The sequence below is a fragment of the Gymnoscopelus microlampas genome (genome assembly GCF_963454915.1).
Source record: "Gymnoscopelus microlampas genome assembly, chromosome: 10".
Classification (NCBI taxonomy): Eukaryota; Metazoa; Chordata; class Actinopteri; order Myctophiformes; family Myctophidae; genus Gymnoscopelus; species Gymnoscopelus microlampas.
Genome location: NC_139947.1, coordinates 11,652,732 through 11,670,783, shown reverse-complemented (window position 1 = coordinate 11,670,783; position 18,052 = coordinate 11,652,732). Strand labels below are relative to the sequence as shown.

Below are 18,052 nucleotides of genomic sequence, written 5' to 3'. Positions count from 1 at the left end.
TCCACCTGATGGTTGCGAACGGGAGGTTATCGCGACCTCCCGTTCGCTTTTATACGCCTTTGAAAATGGCATGTCTCGGCCAAAAATACATAGTAAAAAAAAAAGTATACAGGAGCCGAGATACAGCATTTTTAAGTATTAAGTTAACCAGGAAGTGAATGGAGCAGTAAATCTTCGGATTGCTTTATCTCTGGTTCTGTATGAAAAAACTAAAAACTTCATCCATCATCACCTGCACTCAATCCTCATTGGTCTGTCTTGTCTGTTTCACTCTTTACTTGTATTATAAATTCCCCTCCTCATCCCACCCCACTCCACCCCCAGTAAGGTCATGCTTGTAAACAGCAGCCTAATGGTCTCAGACACACAAACACCATCAGTCATGGGGGGTGCCTCTTCCATCCGTTCACCTTAAATCATTGATGCTCTTTTTCTCAGCAAACAGGCAAATTCCCAAAGAATGGATCGTGCTAATGGCACCATGAATTCGATCAGTCAATTGCGGCCATCGTTTGCCCCGTTCGTTAACCACATGAGCCCTAGCGTCCCTATTCTGGGGAGAGCATTTTGGCAGAAATAGCAGATGTACAAGCTGACAACGTGTTGTGACCATAATGGTTAATTATATTAGAGCCAAAGGACTCAAACATGGAAATTTGACCTTTTTTTGGTGTCTGATTATCATATTTTACATGGCCTACTACCCTGCCGCACTGAAGTGTGCTGGTTGAGCAGAGTGCCTGTGCCAAAACGTTACTTTCAGTTATTTTTTCTTGCTTTTAATAAGTTCAAGGAGTTCTCACTATATGGTGTGTGTGATATGAAATGTGAGCTTTCCATAATCACAGTAATCCTTAATCATATTCCATCATATTCAAGGGCTTTTGCTGAGAAAAGAGACAGACCCCAGTCACTTTCAAATTAGAGCACTGCAGAGGGCAGGTGTGTATGTCTGTGTCCAGCTGACACTTGTTGACGCTCGTTAATGTTATAGGCATAAAAGCAATTATGCTTCTGCACCGTCAAATAGGCCAACATCTAATCTAAGATTAGTGGGACTCACCATTGAGTCACGGGGACTCACTTCAATGAAAACAAACAAAATCACTGTTTTTTTAGATATTATGTTGATATTATAGCTATTTTAGATATTAGATATGTGATGTTCCTGACAATTAGTTGACTTTTGGTGAAAAAGCCTGCATATAAATTAGGAGTTTGACAATATCGGATTATCGGATATCGGGAAAAAAGTGGGGTGGGTCTATGATGGACCCACCACGCACAATAGTGGTGGTCCCCAGGTTGCTCTTAGTCAGGATGGTGGTCCCTGGGTCAAAATCATCAATCAAATGAACTATCAGAATATAGAGCTATTTAACACTTATTTTAACCAAAGTAAATCACTTACCCTTCCTTTTAACACATGGGGTGCCAAAACCGTATATAAACGGTTTTGCAAAAGGTGCAAAAATGTAACCGTTCATGATGACCTTGTTGTTGCAGACAGTGCTTGAATTTGGCCAGTACTCTCCAATACATGCAGTTCCAGTTCCGCTGACGTTTGCATACCTAAGCACCTTTTATAATAATTACACATGTTGGGAAGCCATGCGCAATTGCACACATTTTGTGATTTCCCAACGTTACCCACGGACACCTTGATGGAGGAAATACGACAACATTTAATTATGGATTTAATTTGGACCAAACTGTCACCCGAGTTTCAACGTTGGATACAGTGATTAAACGTTATGTTACATGTCTTAACTAACGACTTAACCCATTAAGACCTGAAGCCGGTTCTACAAAATGTCTTCTAAATCCCAACAGTATTCTGAAATAACGTATGTTTCTATGTGGTGCTCAAACTTTTTCATGTCAAATGATATGTGTTTGGCCGCTGACCCCATCTCAAAATGTTTTGTTCCAGGGACCCCCAGAAGTAAAGAATAGAGTAAAAAATGTTCGCTTTAAACAATATAGACTTGCACACATTTTCACAATTTTTCAAAAATAGCAGATCTACAAGCTCATAGCACGGCACTCGGTGCCGCGCTATGAGCTTGTATGTCTGCTATTTTTGAATAGCCAAAGTGTAAAATAATGCTTTTTAGCTCAAATGAAAAAGTGACACAGATGCGTTCCAGGTCTAAATCGCTTAAGAATGTCAGAGCAGTTCAGGCGGTGCACCACATCCAAACATAAATTTGACCAGTGCTGGATAACGAGGGCAAAATGCAAAGAAGGGAAGGGAATACGCACAAAGCTCTTCAAAGCTCTCCCAATGACTTTATTAGACGGAAGATAATCGTGTGGATTCTCTTCCTCTTTACTTAGGGATGTTCCAACAAATATAGTGCCATCATTTATTTTATCATCTGAATTAAAGATGAAAAATGTACGTGTTTGAAAACTTGTGGGAATGGTGTTTTCAAGTTTATGAAAATCTTTTGAAAATGGCCGAAATGTATATAGGACTGAAGTGGTTAATGTATGTTTTGTAATAATAGTAATAGTAAGTAAGTAATCAGCAAAGTAACTAGTAACTAAAGTTTTCAAATAATTGTAGTGGAGTAAAAGTACAATATTTGCCTCTGAAATGTAGTGGAGTAGAAGTAAAAGTATTGAAAATCGGAAATACTCAAGTAAAGTAAAAATACCTAAGTACAGTACTTGAGTAAATGTACTACGTTACTTTACACCACTGCAGAACGCACAGTGCGCACTGAAAGGCTGTTGGATGCTTGGACACTGACATGTACTGTAGTGCGCACACACGTCATAAAGTATGACATGCAAATAACAGATATCTATGCAGATGACCGTTTAGTTGATCGAAGGTTTCGGCTCACGAGCGCACCTGGCATGGCTATTCCTTCACCTGGCAACAAACACTGGCTGCTACCATGATCACTGAAGTGGAAAGTACTGTTTATTATTGTATAAACACGCTTCAGTCACCTCTGACTCTCTGGAGACGCCAATAACTTCCACTCATAACTGCATGCGTGTGGCTTTTAGCTCTGGTGTTTCTGAATTGGAGTTTTTTTTTTACTGAGGCTCTTTATCCTAGTCTTTATCTCACGCGGTGTGAGATTTGAACGGATAAGATGCTTAGGTGCCGTTAACATTGCTGCCTCATGGTCTTCAAACCTACCTTTTTTTATTTTTATGTGGGTCCAAGTGAGCATTGATTACCTCTCCTCCCTGTGGGGCTGCCAGCCTCTGGGGTTCGCCCGGCAGGTCTGCCGTATACTGTAGCTAAAGAGTATAGCTTGAGCCCAGGAGATTCCACAGAAAAGCGCTAACCTCGGTCGAGTCGCATAACTCTGTTAAATCTGGGCCCCGTTTCAGCAGTGAATGCTAATGGCAAGAAGGCAGCACGACGACTGCCAGGGGTTTTAACCTTGAGCGTATATAGGCTCAGCCCTGTATGCATATACCCTGTGGGATCACTGATAGGTTAATATGGACCCCCCCTCCCCCCACGGGGAGTTCAGTCAGAGGAAAAGGAAAGCTTGATGCGCATCTGTACAGTATTGTGTGTGTGTGTGTGTGTGTGTGTGTGTGTGTGTGTGTGTGTGTGTGTGTGTGTGTGTGTGTGTGTGTGTGTGTGTGTGTGTGTGTGTGTGTGTGTGTGTGTGTGTGTGTGTGTGTGAACGGAAGACACCCCCCCCCCCCGCACGGGATGAGCAAGGAGCTTTATTCTCCGTTAGCTTCCAGATCCGTGTTATCAGAGTTTTTTCCGCGAGAGGCCGGGCGTCGTCACGTGTCTAGTACTAGTACCACTCTGATGAACTACTTGGCACTGTATTCAAGCCTTGTAGCCATCATTAACTATACATACTGCACGATGCCATCTATACAGTCTTTAATGAGAGAACATGATGGCACATACTGTAGGTAGCGAGTGCATGAATAAATGATTGTACGAGAGGGAGACAGGTACATGATGGAAATGTCTTTTTTTTAAAGTCGTAGTGTGTAACTTTTTCATATGAACAAGTTGTTTTTGCCATGATGCTTTCCTAAATATCCTCGGCGCTAGGACTCTGCAGCATTCGTTTTTTGAGCGGTCCTTCCGTGGTTTTGTTTCGTTACTGAAATCTGGGAATCGCGTCTCCAACGGCCATAGACAGACGCTGCAATGACGACGGCGCTACCAGAGGTGTCGCCAATAGACTACTAAAATGAATGTTACACAGTAAGACTTTTAACATGTTTTTCCATTTGGATTTATTTTTCTGTGTGCTATCGCGTAAATACAATCAATCAATCAATCAATACATGTCTGTATGGCATGTGGAATAGATTTGTCTCATGTTGATTTTCCAGCATCACTGTGACTGGCTCCCTGAAGGCGATTCTACAAATGTCTTCTAAATCCCAACAGTAAAAACATATGTTTCTAGATCAGTGGTGCTCAAACTTTTTCATGTCAAGGTCCCCCAAAATGATATGTATTTGGTCGCCGACCCCCATCTCAAAATATCTTGTTCCAGGGACCCCCCACGAAGCAAAGATTTGAGATACAAATGTTCGCTTTAAAATATATATATATTCAAAGATTTGCACACATTTTCACGATTTTTCAAAAATAGCAGATCTACAAGATCATAGCGCGGCACTCGCGCTATGAGCTTGTATATCTGCTATTTTTGAAAAGCCAAAGTGTAAAATAATGCTTTTTTAGCTCAAATCAAAAAGTCACACAGATGCGTTCCAGGTCTTAATGGGTTAACACTGAGCATTTCACTGTGTAGTGCTGCACAATGTATTGCATTTTTATCATCATTGTCATACGCATTTCCACAATAAACACATCGCAGAGGGCTGAGATATCAAAGAGGCCGAGATTCAGACAGCAGAGGAATAGACCTCTTTCACAAACTTGACAGACATATCATATCTGATCGGAGCAGATATGAATGCTTGTTGGTATAGCACTGACATGGGGCACATGGCACTCTTCAAATATTACTTTCGTTTTTTTATCTTTCGCAGAGCACGGCCGCTGATCAGCGTCCGTTACAAGCGACCAATCGCAATTGGGCAGATGGGGGGCCAATTAAACGAATACCTGGGAATCTACATCGTAGATTAGTCGTGCACTCATCTGGCACAAACGGAAAGATACATCAATGACAACACCTGTGTTGTGTGGTAGGTTGTGTCGAAACACAAAATACCTTAACCACAGACAGAGACAAGAGTTGACTTTTTTTTTTACGATCAATCGACACGTGCATTGCAGTCAGAGAGACATTTGAAATTGTACGCTCGAAATCTTGTTGTTATATCTCATATCGCCATCTCGCACATGTTCAGAATTTAACCCATTAAGACCTGGAACGCATCTGTGTCATTTTTAGATTTGAGCTAAAAAGCATTATTTTTTACACTTTGGCTATTCAAAAATAGCATATATACAAGCTCAAAGCGCTGCACTGAGTGCCGCCCTTTGAGCTTGGAGATCTTATATTTTTGAAAAGTCGTTAAAAATGTGTGCAAACCTTTTGAATATATATATTTTTAAAGTGAACATTTTTAACTCAAATCTTTGCTTCTGGGTCCCCCTGGAACAAAACATTTTGAGACGGGGGGGGTCCGCGGCCAAATACGTATCATTTTGGGGGTCCTTGACATGAAAAAGATTGAGCACCACTGATATAGAAACATCTATATCAGTCTGATATAGATGTCTGTTTTTCAGAATACCGTCGGGAATTAGGACACATGTAGAATCGGATTCCGGTCTTAACGGGTTAATACCACCCTATACCTCACACACCCTCCCTCTCCTCATCCCCTGCCTATATTGTACCCACCCAAAGACCCCTAGCTGCCGCCTCTATGCCACCAGTCCCCCCCCCCCCCCCCCCCCCCCCCTCCCACTGCCTGTGGCGTGTAATTGACTTTTCTCCCTTTGCACTAGGAAAAAAGCGGGCAGCCCACGCCGTCAGGGCTGGAGGTGACCCATTTCCCTGGGGCATTCAGCAGCCCTCCTAATCAACCATTCTCTGGGGCCGCCTCATTCACTCTGCAATTAGAGCACTCTCCCTTTGAGAACTCCATCAATAGGCGGGCAGACGGGCAGGCAGGCAGGCAGGCAGGCAGACGGGCAGGCATGCATGGAGGCAGGCAGGCAGGCAGGCAGGCAGGCAAGCAGGCAGGCAAGCGGGCGGCTAGGATAGATCAATAGAGAAGCGCAGGCAGAGTTTTTCGCTCAAACGAACACTTTTTTTCCTTTTAGCTCTTCAAGTTCTGATCCCTCCCATCATGTCTCTCTCTCTCCTCCATCTTCTCCTCCTCCTCATCTCCCTGGTGGCAGATTTCATCAGACGACAGGCGGGCTGGAGGTTCGTGTTAAGATGAGCGACAGGCAGACAGTTAGACAGACAATGCAGCGAGATTTAGGCAGGTAAGCGGAGGTAACGAACGAGACAAATTGAGGGACAGACAGACAGACAGACAGACAGACAGACAGGACCACGGTACTCGGGGGAGAGATTAAAAAGAGTGATTTGAAAGAAAGTGAGAGTTGCGTGGGACGGAGTGAGTGAGAGAGGAACGGCGCGTCTTCTTGAGCGAATCATCTACATCGAGCTTCTGGAGTTGATATTCATGAGTATTCCCCATTGTTGTCTTGGATCGGAATACACTCGTGGCTCCCTCTCCTCACTCTCTCCGAGCCAAAGAATGAAAGCAAAGCTCCATATTGATTCTGGCTCAGTGAGAAAGGTACATTCACCGCCCCGCGTGCTCTCATGCTTTCAATCAGATGGGAGAACGTTGGTGAAACAGCGTGAGAGCGCGCGTGCGCGACGGAGGATTAAAATATATTTGGGTTGTTTAACACATTAAGACCTGAGACGCATTCTGTGTGTCATTTTTTGATTTCTTTGGCTATTCAAAAAATCGTGAAAATGTGTGCACATCTTTTTGTAACTCAAGTCTTTGCTTCTTGGGGGGTCCCTGGAACTAAATATTTTGAGATGGGGCTCCGCGGCCAAATACATATAATTTTGGGGGTCCTTGACATGAAAAAGTTTGAGAACCCCTGATGTAGAAATATAAGTAGTTTTTTTTAACCGTTAGGATTTAGAAGACATTTGTAGAATCCCCCCAGAAGCAAAGATTTGAGTTACAAATGTTCGCCTTAAAAATATATATAAATTCAACGATTTGCACGCATTTTCACACATTTTTCAAAAATATCTAAACATGACACACAGATGCGTCCCCGGTCTTAATGGGTTAACCCCCCCCCCCCCCCCCCACACACACACACACACACACACACACACACACACACACACACACACACACAACCCAAAAGAGCGAAAGCAATCAGGTATATTTCATGGTTTGTTTCCATAATCTGTCAAGGAGGAGTGGGAGACGTTGATGCTTTTGGTGATTAAATAACGGGCTGCTGCTGCGGCGGGCGGCGTCCGTTTGGCCTGATTTGCGATGCAGAGGAGGCAGCGGTCTCTGGTCAGAGGATAACCATGTAATCAATGCAATGAAAACACTGCACTGGCTGTGAAGGTTAAGAGGAATACTCATCCCCCCTCTCTCTCTCTCTCTCTGTGTGTGTGTGTGTGTGTGTGTGTGTGTGTGTGTGTGTGTGTGTGTGTGTGTGTGTGTGTGTGTGTGTGTGTGTGTGTGTGTGTGTGTGTGTGTGTGTGTGTGTGTGTGTGTGTGTGTGTGTGTGTGTGTGTGTGTGTGTGTGTGTGTGTGTACTGTACACAACCTCACATTGGACCATGTGTGCTGCTGCTTGCTTCCTCCCCTCCCCCTTCTCTCTCTCTCACACCTTTATCTCTCCGTTTCTTCTCGGCTCCCTCCTTTTTCGCCTTCTCCCACTCTTCTCCCCCCCCCCCCCCTCCCCCACACCTTCTATTCGCTCTGATTCCCCCACCATCGCCCCCCCCCCTTCTTCTTCCCCTGTCGTTTTCCCTCTCTCTCTCTCTCTCACCTGCATTCTCTCTCTCTCTACTACGTGCTCTCTACTATTGTCTATTGTCTAAGTCGCTCTCTCACCTTTTATTTTCTTTCCCCTCTCCCCCCTCCCTTCCTTGCAGATCTCCCTATACCTAGGCCTGTCGCAATTATTACATAATCATAATTATTTTTGCATAATCGTCATAATTGTTTCCACGTTGAAAAATATAAAAAAAATAGCAGAAAAAGCAGATCTGCAAGCTTACAGCTTGCAGATCAGCTATTTCTGCTATTTTTACGTGTAAAAAATGATTAAATATGTCAATAATTTCTTTGTATATTTAATTCTTTGTCAGATCAGACCCTGTGCAATTTATTGGTCACGAAGCCTAAAAGGCAAACAGATTTTTATTTTTTGTTCATATGTTCCGATGTTCAACGCCAAACGCACAATTTAATCATTAATCGCAAATATTTGAGCGACAATTAATCGTCAACTTAAATTTGTAATCGTGACGGCCCTACCCATACCACCTTCCCTGCCTCCCTCCCTCCCCTTTTCTCCACCCCTCCATCCCATCCTCCCTCCATCATTTTGTCCCATACTCTGTCTCTCTGTCTCCCTCTCTCCTACTCTGATGAGCTTTAATTGGCATTGAAGTTTAGCAACAACATTGCCAAAGCGATTAAGGTATTAACAGCTGTAATCTAAAAGAACTCTATGCAATAAAACAGAACAATAAAATGATAGCCCTTTCTCTCTCTCTCTCTTTCTTTCCCTCTCGCTCTCTCGCCCTCCCTTACCTTTCCCCCAGTGTCAGCCGCTGTCACTGTGGCGAAAGAAAGTGACCAATCAGAACATGCTTCACGGCACCGGCTTTCCGCCTCTCCTCCTCCACCCCTCTCTGCTCATCCTCCTCTCCTCTCCTCTGCCCTCTCATCTCCTCTCGTCCACCTTTAACAGCCCACTTCCTGTAGACAGAATGTGATGCATTGTGGGAGACAGAAGGCTGTCTAACACGGTTACTTGTGCAGCGTGGCTTACCGTCAGAGACACTGCTATGTCTCTGTTACTGTGTGTGTGTGTGTGTGTGTGTGTGTGTGTGTGTGTGTGTGTGTGTGTGTGTGTGTAAGGATGCCAGAGAACACATACAGTACATGCATTCATACATGCACAGTGCACACATACCCAAACACAATGCATGAGCCTGCTTTGTCAACCAAGGAGCTGGCAGACTGCACATGCAGAATGAATATGATTTGATGATATAATCTCACATTGGCCTGACGTTCAGTGTGTTGCCTTTGTTTTGAAATGTCTGCAGATGCATTTCTTCATCGAGTTCATAAGGACAATTCTTTCCAGATTTGAATTTTCGACGATTTATCATGTAGGCCAGGGGTCTTCAACAGGGGGTCCGGGACCCCTAGGGAGTTCTCAGAGTTTCTACAGGGGGTCCGCCAAATCTTTGTGTGATATGATTTTTTAACCACTTGAACCCTAGCATCCCTTTTCTGAGGAGAACTTTAGCCAAAAAAAGCCAAACCTTTGGCAAAGAGGTATAGGTGTAGAGGGAAAAAAGAACAGTAAACGTAAACAAAAAAAGTTGAATCTAAAACACAATTTTATACAATATAGAGGGGGTCCCTACTTCATCTCTCTCTCAGCTAGGGGGTCCTTGGGCTGAAAACATTGAAGACCCCTGATGTAGGCCTTACCTACTACCAGGAGTTACTCAATGACATCCCAGTGTTAAATAAAAGCAGCAATCCAGAACTTATTATAATGAATAAAACATTATTTGAACTAATCTCTTTGGTAGAGTATGTATTATCTGCAGTGTTTGGAGGAGCTCTCTCTACTCTTCCATTGAGACATTTTGACCCTGGTGTCGGGTAGGACACCTATTCTGGATGATAAATAGTACTGCCTGAAACTCATAACGCAATATCTCCCCTGACCAAGTGGGGGATTTCTTCTTGGTAGAGTGGTAGAAATGTGGTCTCTCGTGCTGGGTTCGAATCCCCGGGTAGGAGATTGCAGGCAGCGTTAACGCCAAAGACTGTACGGTCTTTGGCGTTAACAGAACGTTAATGGAACAAAATGGAACACTAAGGATTTGACGTGTCGGCATTATTGTAATTGTCCCCTGTGTGTTTGTCCTTGTCCCTTCAGGTGCTGATATGTGTACATGATGAGTGGACTGGGGGACACATCCATGGACCCTCTGAGCTCTGAAAACCGTAAACGCAAGCTCTCCACTTGCGACACACCTGGCCTGGGGTGAGTACCATCGTGTGCAGACAAAGAAGACCTTCCCCAAAAAAAAAAAAAAACGCACCTGGGGTGACGGGGATTTTTCAGTTGCAGCCCCCTCCCTTTGGAACCCACTCTCGCCTCACATCAAAGCCGCCCACCACCCTTGCCGTGTTCAAAGCCTCCCTCAAAATCCACCTTTTCAGACTTGCTTTCCCTGCTTAACTCAAACCAAATCTTTTTTTTGCTTTTTAGTCTTAGCGTAGTGTTTTAGCCTTTTCACTTTTTCCCTCCTAATAAAGTTGTTTATTTGGATTTGTTTTGTAAATTAATTGGCATTGAAGTTTTGCAACAACATTGCCAAAGCGATTAAGGTATAAACAGCTGTAATATAAAAGAACTCTATGCAATAAAACGGAACAATAAAATGATAACCCTCTCTCTCTCTCTCTTTCTTTCCCTCTCGCTCTCTCTCGCCCTCTGGCAAAGAGGTATAGGTGTAGAGGGAAAAAAGAACAGTAAACGTAAACAAAAAAATCACACCCAGTGTGAAGTGGGCGGTGTGTGGTCATCACAACATGATGGACTTTTTTTTAAAGTCCATACTGCTATTCATAGGGCTGCACATGTGTCATGTGTTTCGCTAGCCAATCACAGTCCTGCATTTGCAAAGTCAGCCAATCACATTACAGTTAGTGGTGATGACACTAGCTGTAATGTGATTGGCTGACTTTGCAAAAGTATCGATTTGCATTAACAATGGAAGGGTTAGGGGGTATACAAATCTTTTGGTCGGTGTCCAAAACTCACTTATAGGGGGTGGCTACACCGCCCCAAAAAGTTGAATCTAAAACACAATTTTATACAATATAGAGGGGGTCCCTACTTCATCTCTCTCTCAGCTAGGGGGTCCTTGGGCTGAAAACATTGAAGACCCCTGATGTCTTAGCGTAGTGTTTTAGCCTTTTCACTTTTTCCCTCCTAATAAAGTTGTTTATTTGGATTTGTTTTGTAAAGCGACTTTGGGAACTAAGAAAAGCGCTATATAAGTCTGATATATTATTATTATTATTATTATTATTACCTTATTTTTTATTTTCAAAGTTATTTCATTGTTAATATTTTCTAATTTAATGTTGCATCAAGGAGTCCACGCATGAAATATATGAAATCCATGCATGGAACGATCTAATCGTAAACTATCTAATCTCCCCATTCATTAGAAGGACAATATCATTCCCCAGGAGCAGGGATGTGTGTTTTTCAAGTTGAATGGGCTCACATACTGTAGGAGAGGGGCTTGTCTGATCAAATGAATATAAAATATCTAAATATAGAATAAAGAAACTTTAAAACTATCTGTGGTGCACACAAAAGTCAGAGTAGATGGGAAAATGACCCCAGAAGTGTTTTAAAGTTAAATCCCCCATAACTCTAAGAATGTACTACACTCTCTGAGTTACAGACCCTGTGGGTCCATTTGGCTCCTAACTATCAATCAGTTTGCTGATTGATAGTCCCTGAAACCTCCACAGGGACCCACTGGGGGTCCCTGGATGTTGAGAACCACTGCAGTAGAACACCACAGCGTTTGAATAGAAGTCACCGTACAGATGTCCTCACCTCCCGCACGTTGTTGTCCCTCTGAAGGTGTGAGAGGAGGCGGCGAGAGCAGGAGAGCAAGTACATCGAGGAGCTGGCTGAGCTGATCTCCGCCAATCTCAGCGACATCGACAGCTTCAACGTCAAGCCCGACAAGTGTGCCATCCTCAAAGAGACGGTGCGGCAGATCCGGCAGATCAAAGAGCAGGGTGAGTAGCGTCAAAGATCCTTGATATATATCGATATGATGGCCAATCCCACGCCTCAACAATAGGCTCTATGCACAGCTACCATATTGGAAGGAAATTGGGCCTCTTCCTTACTTCCTTCACAGGTGTTGCCAATGATACTAATGAAGGCTCTGTTCCATTTCGTGTAGCACAGTGGTTCTCAAACCTTTTCATTCCTTTTTATAGATTTTTTCTATCGATCAGTCACCCCATGGAGACTTGAATTCATGGATAACACCATGAATTCAAGTCTCCATGGGGTGACTAAAAAAAGTATTTTTTTTGGGTGAACTATCCTTTTAAAAGACCTGAGATTCTACAAATGTTTTCTGAAAAACCTATGTTTCTATATCAGTGGTGCTCAAACATTTTCATGTCAAGGACCACCCAAAATTAATGTATTTGGCCGCGGACCCCCATCTTAAAATATTTTGTAATAGGGACCCCCAGAAGCAAAGATTTGTTCCCTTTAAAAAATATATATTCAAATATTTGGACAAATGTTCGAGATAAAAAAAAAAAAAATCATAATTGCTTAACCCTGTCTGCTTCTTTGTGTAAGTGTGTTAGGTGGGTCATGGGCTTTAGGCCGAGTAGTAGTCATATGAGTTTGTTTTTGAAGGCCTGAAGCTTAGTTTTTAGTGACATTGAGGTGTTGGAGAACCACGAGGTGCAAGCATAATAAAAAATGACATTGAATGAGGGCTCCAGCTAGGGTACACACTTCCGGTGTGTTGCTGACACACACACAGGTCTCGAACAACGATAACTTCCTCCTGGTTTGTCTGTCTGAAAAAAATCTATTTTAGTGTCAATGTTCAGATGTGGCTTGTGAAGAATGCGTCCTACATTCTTTCACTGACAATGGGGCAAAGTGATCTGTGGTCGTTCTCCTTTGGAATTAAGAGACTCACTCACGTCCTACTTCTGGTCTCCTAAACCCACAACAGACACAACAGTCAGAAAACAAAAAAAAATACTTGACTGCATCGCCTCCCAAAAAGAACAGATTTAGAAGCTATCATCTCGTCGCAATGCAAGGTGTGGATACCTTATCTGTTTGTTTTGTCAAGGAAGCAACGCTGTTGCATGGTGTATTATGAATTACTCTGAACATTACTACAAAGGTAATCATTTGATTGGAATGTGTGAAATAAACATTGAGAAGATCCATAATGATCTTGCATACAAAAAGACAGAAGCCCCGTTATTGCCCATACATAGATTGTTGTGCCTGGAGGCAGTCAAAATGTATTATATTTTTTGTTTCGGCTCATATTATTAGATTCATCAAAAAAGTATTATTTTTATTTCCTTAGAATCCTGTATTATCTTGTGTGTATTGTATTACTAGCACGGTCTTACGGACCATGTCACACCAACATTTCGCTGCTTGTACCTGTAAGAGCGAGTGACACATAAACCCTCTTGATTCTTGATAGAATAATAGGCTCTATGCACAGCAAGCAAATTGTAAAGACCTTTACAGGTGTTAACAATGATACTAATGAAGGCTCTGTTCCATTCTGGTCAAACAGAGTCAGGGTGCTGATATATTGTGCATGTTGTTCTCACTGGAAACACTGCTACACCAGTGGGTCTCAAAGTGTGGTCCTGGGACCCTCATGGTTCCTTGAGGGGGTTCCAAATGGCCCCTTACGGATGTGTTACTCTGAGAGTGTACAAATACGGGTCCATTTGGTTCCATTTGTACACTCAGAGTTATGGTGGTCCTTGAAATTAAAAAGTTTGAGAACCACTGTGCTACACTAAATGGAACAGAGCCTTCATTAGTATCATTGGTAACACCTGTGAAGGAAGTACGGAAAATGCCCAATTTCCTTCCAATATGGCTGCTGTGCATAGAGCCTATTGCTGAGAAAATAATGGATAGTTGCAGCCCCGGTGCTACTGCGAGACTGTGGAGTCAGAGACTAGAGCGAGGCAGAGCGGGGTGGGGGTGCAGCTGTGGTCCAGCTGGGAGTCAGCTCCACCCAACCCTTTAAACAACATGTGACTCCTCTCAGAGTCCAGGTGCAAGGACGAATCACTCATTCATCTCCCAGCAATTTCACAGCCTCGACTGTTTATGTTTGGGGAGGGAAACATTGGCAGCGCCTGTCACTAGTCCCTTCGTACTGCACATGCGTGCGTGTGTGTGTGTGTGTGTGTGTGCATGTGCGTGCATGTGCACACTCAACAAGCATGCACAGCTGTATGCTGGCCTCGCCATGGTCTGTTTAATTGAGGTGTGCAGGTAATTTAATCCATCTATTTAGCTGGATCGCCAAATTATTAGATTGATTACAGCTGCTGTTGTCATAGCCCTGTCCTCTTTTGTGAATTGGTCTCCCTTTGCCACAGTAAAGAATGTTGCCTTCAGTTTAACATGCCCACAAATGCTGGTTGTATCAGCTTGGGTTCTACCAGTGCAGACTGGATAACCCAGCCTTTGCCTTGTGACCACGCACGCTGAGGTTAGCGTGAAGAGGAGGGGAGCCGTTGTTACAGTATAGCTACCTACCTGGTTGTTTGTTGTGGGAACACAGCACTGCTGCCACCCCTACAGGAAGGGGAAGAGGCTATACTGCCGCTTCTGACTGGCTGCTGGCACGTTGCTATAGTTACAGGAAGTGAAGACATTGGGGTTTAGATAGAAGACCTCTTGCTTCATACCTGTTCCGCCTCTCCTCTTCTCACTTTCAATTTCTCTGTCTGCCATCTTCATTTTGCTCTTTGTTTCTGTCTCTCGGTCCCCCTCCCTCCCTCTCTCCCTCCCTCTCTCCTTTCTACTTAATGTATTCCAGTCTCTCCTCCACTTCCTCCTCTTGCCTGCATTTTTTTTTTTTACTATGTCTCATCGGTATTGCGGCATGATGAGGTGCAGCATCTTCAGGTTGCTCCCAGCATCTTAAGATATTGAGTGAACCGATGAAGCATAGCCCCCCTTTCCCTTTCTCTCTCTCTCTCTCTCTCGCTCTCTCGCTCTATCGCTCTCTCTCTCTCTCTCTCTCTCTCTCTCTCTCTCTCTCTCTCTCTCTCTCTCTCTCTCTCTCTCGCTCTCTCTCTCATTCTTGCCGTCCCTCACTCTCTCTCTCTCACTCACTCTCTCTCTGTCTCCGGTCTTTCACTTTCTCTTTCCCCCTCTTCTCTTCTCCGTCCTCTCGTTTCCTCTTCTTTCTCTTCTCCACCTGCCTTCAGAGTGCCTGGGTGGTGGTTAGACAGCAATGGCTGTGTGTGATTTTTTTTTCTTTTCTTCTTTCTTTCTTTGTGTGGGTATCTTTGCCCCCTGGGAGCTAATCAGATGGAATGATTCCTGTAGCCTAGCAGCCCCAGACTCCTTTTTCAGACCCAACCCTGCATTAATACAGCAGCACAGGCCCCAGCATCCATCCACACGTCCACGGCCCCAGTTCCTCTATCTCTTTGCCCTGGTCCTCTCTCTCTTTCTCTCTCTCTCTCTCTCTCTCTCCTCGCTCTCTCTCCATCTCTGACTCTCAACCCTCCATTAATTCAGGTGCCTTAGCCCCAGCCCAGGCTGCACCATTACAGCCTCCCTTAGTCTCTCTCTCTCTCTGAGTCTCTTCTCTCTCTCTTCTCTCTCTCTCTCTCTCTCTCTCTCTCTCTCTCTCTCTCAGCCCCAGCCTATACCAGACAGTCCCTCAGAGTCTGACACTGAATATAAAGCATGAGGACGGTTGCTACCTGCACCACATGCTCCCAGCCCTCTCTACCCCGCCTGACAGGCTCCTCAGAGAAACCTGCTTTGCCGCCGGCTGTCTCTCTCTCTCTTCTCTCTCTCTCTCTCTCTCTCTCTCTCTCTCTCTCTCTCTCTCTCTCTCTCTCTCTCTCTCTTCCTCTCACCTGTAGTTTTAATCAATAGGGAATGTTGAGAAACGCTGCCCCCTGCTGGGCATGGCCGGCGGATAAGGTGACTGGCAGTAGCTCCAGGTATCTTTTTTTTGTCGTTGCCTTCCATTTGCTGTTGTTCTTCTTGTAAGGGGTTAGGGTTTCTACAGGGAAGTTGGATGGATGAGAACATTTGCTGATGTTGTAAATGGGCGTCCGTCCTTTTTTAATCATGCTCTCCTTCCTTCCCGCGTTCCCAACAGGGAAAGCCTCGTCCAACGATGACGATGTCCAGAAGTCGGACGTGTCTTCCACAGGTCAGGGGGTCATCGACAAGGACCACCTGGGCCCGCTTCTGCTGCAGGTGAGAGAGCCCGTAATTCCGCTCCGTTTGGACGGCCGTCGGACTTTGGGAATTTTCGCCGTCGGTCTGACTGGGCAATATGACTGGGCAATATGACTTCAAATAATTTTTGCGATTGTTTCAAACTTTTGCCTCAATTTCAATGAATTAACAATTATTAAAAAGACTAATCAATGTGACGCGTTGTGAGCTTGTAGATCGGCTGTGTTCACCATTTTTGTACGCCACCATTGTACAACAAAGTATATTACATGGTTAAGTGGTACTCGTTACATGGTCAAGTACTCAGACTAATCGATTTAGTCGAATATAAAAAAAACTATTAGAATGTTTCTGTTTCGATTTGTTGATTATATTGAAACAAAAACAGTTTCTCGTCACAACTTTCTGTGAAAAAATAAAAAGTCAATAGAAAATTGGATTACAAAAAAAAAAAATGTTTCTCGATTAGTCTACATGAGCAAGATTAAGTCGGTCATGGGTTCTAAATATCGGTTTTGATATATTTTCGGTTAACTGCCCAGCCATATTTCGCCGCCTTCCCTCTGCCGATCGATAGGCCAAGCCTTCGACTCCGCCGATCCGATCGGCCTGTTGCGTTGGCTGACTTCCTGCCGTTTTGTCCTGTCCTGTCCTGGCAGGCGCTGGACGGCTTCCTGTTTGTGGTGAACCGGGAGGGCAGCATTGTGTTTGTCTCGGACAACGTGACGCAGTACCTGCAGTACAAGCAGGAAGAGCTGATCAACACCAGCGTCTACAACATCCTGCACGACGACGACAGGGAGGAGTTCCACAAGAACCTGCCCAAGAACAACGGTACAGAACCACACACGCACGCATGCATGCGTGCGTGAGTGTGTGTGTGTGTGTGTGTGTGTGTGTGTGTGCGTGCACACTTTGGCTATTCAAAAATTGCCGCGCTACGAGCTTGTAGATCTGCTATTTTTGAAAAATCGTGAAAATGTGTGCAAATCTTTGAATATATATTATTTTAATGCGAACATTTTTAACTCAAATCTTTGCTTCTGGGGGCCCCTGGAACAACATATTTTGAGATGGGGGTCGGCGGCCAAATACATATAAGTTTGGGGGTCCTTGACATGAAAATGTTTGAGCACACACACACGCATTCATGCATGCACGCACACACACGCTCGCACACGCACACACACAGCAGTGCTGCTATGCCTAGTCAACAGAACTCTCTCTTTGACATCTCCCATAGGGATGAGGCACAGAGAGAACTTTTAAGAGGTTACAACACCCACAAGCACATAAACATAAACACACACTGTACACACACACACACACACACACACACACACACACACACACACACACACACACACACACACACACACACACACACACACACACACACACACACACACACACACACACACACACACACACACACACACACACACACACATGCTCACACGCACACACACATACAAGTTATTTATTCATAACCCTCTCCTCTCTAATGAGGAGCACCTGGGGAGGCCTGTTCAAGTGTATGAGAGCTTTTTGGATCCTCTCGCACACACACACACACACACACACACACACACACACACACACACACACACACACACACACACACACACACGTGCGTTCAGTATAGCCCCACCCTCCCCCCCACCCACACGTTGCTAAGCAGGCAGAGCGTAGAGGAGCTGTCAGTCAAACTCAGTGGTCCAGACAGTGTAGAACAGGCCTGAGCCCATCTGGAAACCTCTCACTGCTGAATATTATGGATATATGCACGTGTGGGCGTACTTGTATCACTATACTTGT

The 18,052-nt window shown here is 44.3% G+C and overlaps 1 protein-coding gene across 4 annotated transcripts in view; it reads left to right on the top strand.

Annotated features, from left to right (window-relative positions):
- LOC311053472 (nuclear receptor coactivator 3-like) overlaps positions 1–18,052 on the top strand; it is a 95,039-nt gene that overhangs the window by 42,025 nt on the left and 34,962 nt on the right. For all 4 annotated transcript variants that reach the window (XM_084069015.1, XM_084069012.1, XM_084069013.1 and 1 more), the window contains exons 3-6: positions 10,127–10,234; positions 11,858–12,018; positions 16,152–16,252; positions 16,894–17,068. In XM_084069015.1, coding sequence (XP_083925141.1) covers positions 10,143–10,234; positions 11,858–12,018; positions 16,152–16,252; positions 16,894–17,068 — 529 coding nt within the window. In that variant the 5' untranslated portion in view covers positions 10,127–10,142. The remainder of the gene's footprint in view (positions 1–10,126; positions 10,235–11,857; positions 12,019–16,151; positions 16,253–16,893; positions 17,069–18,052) is intronic.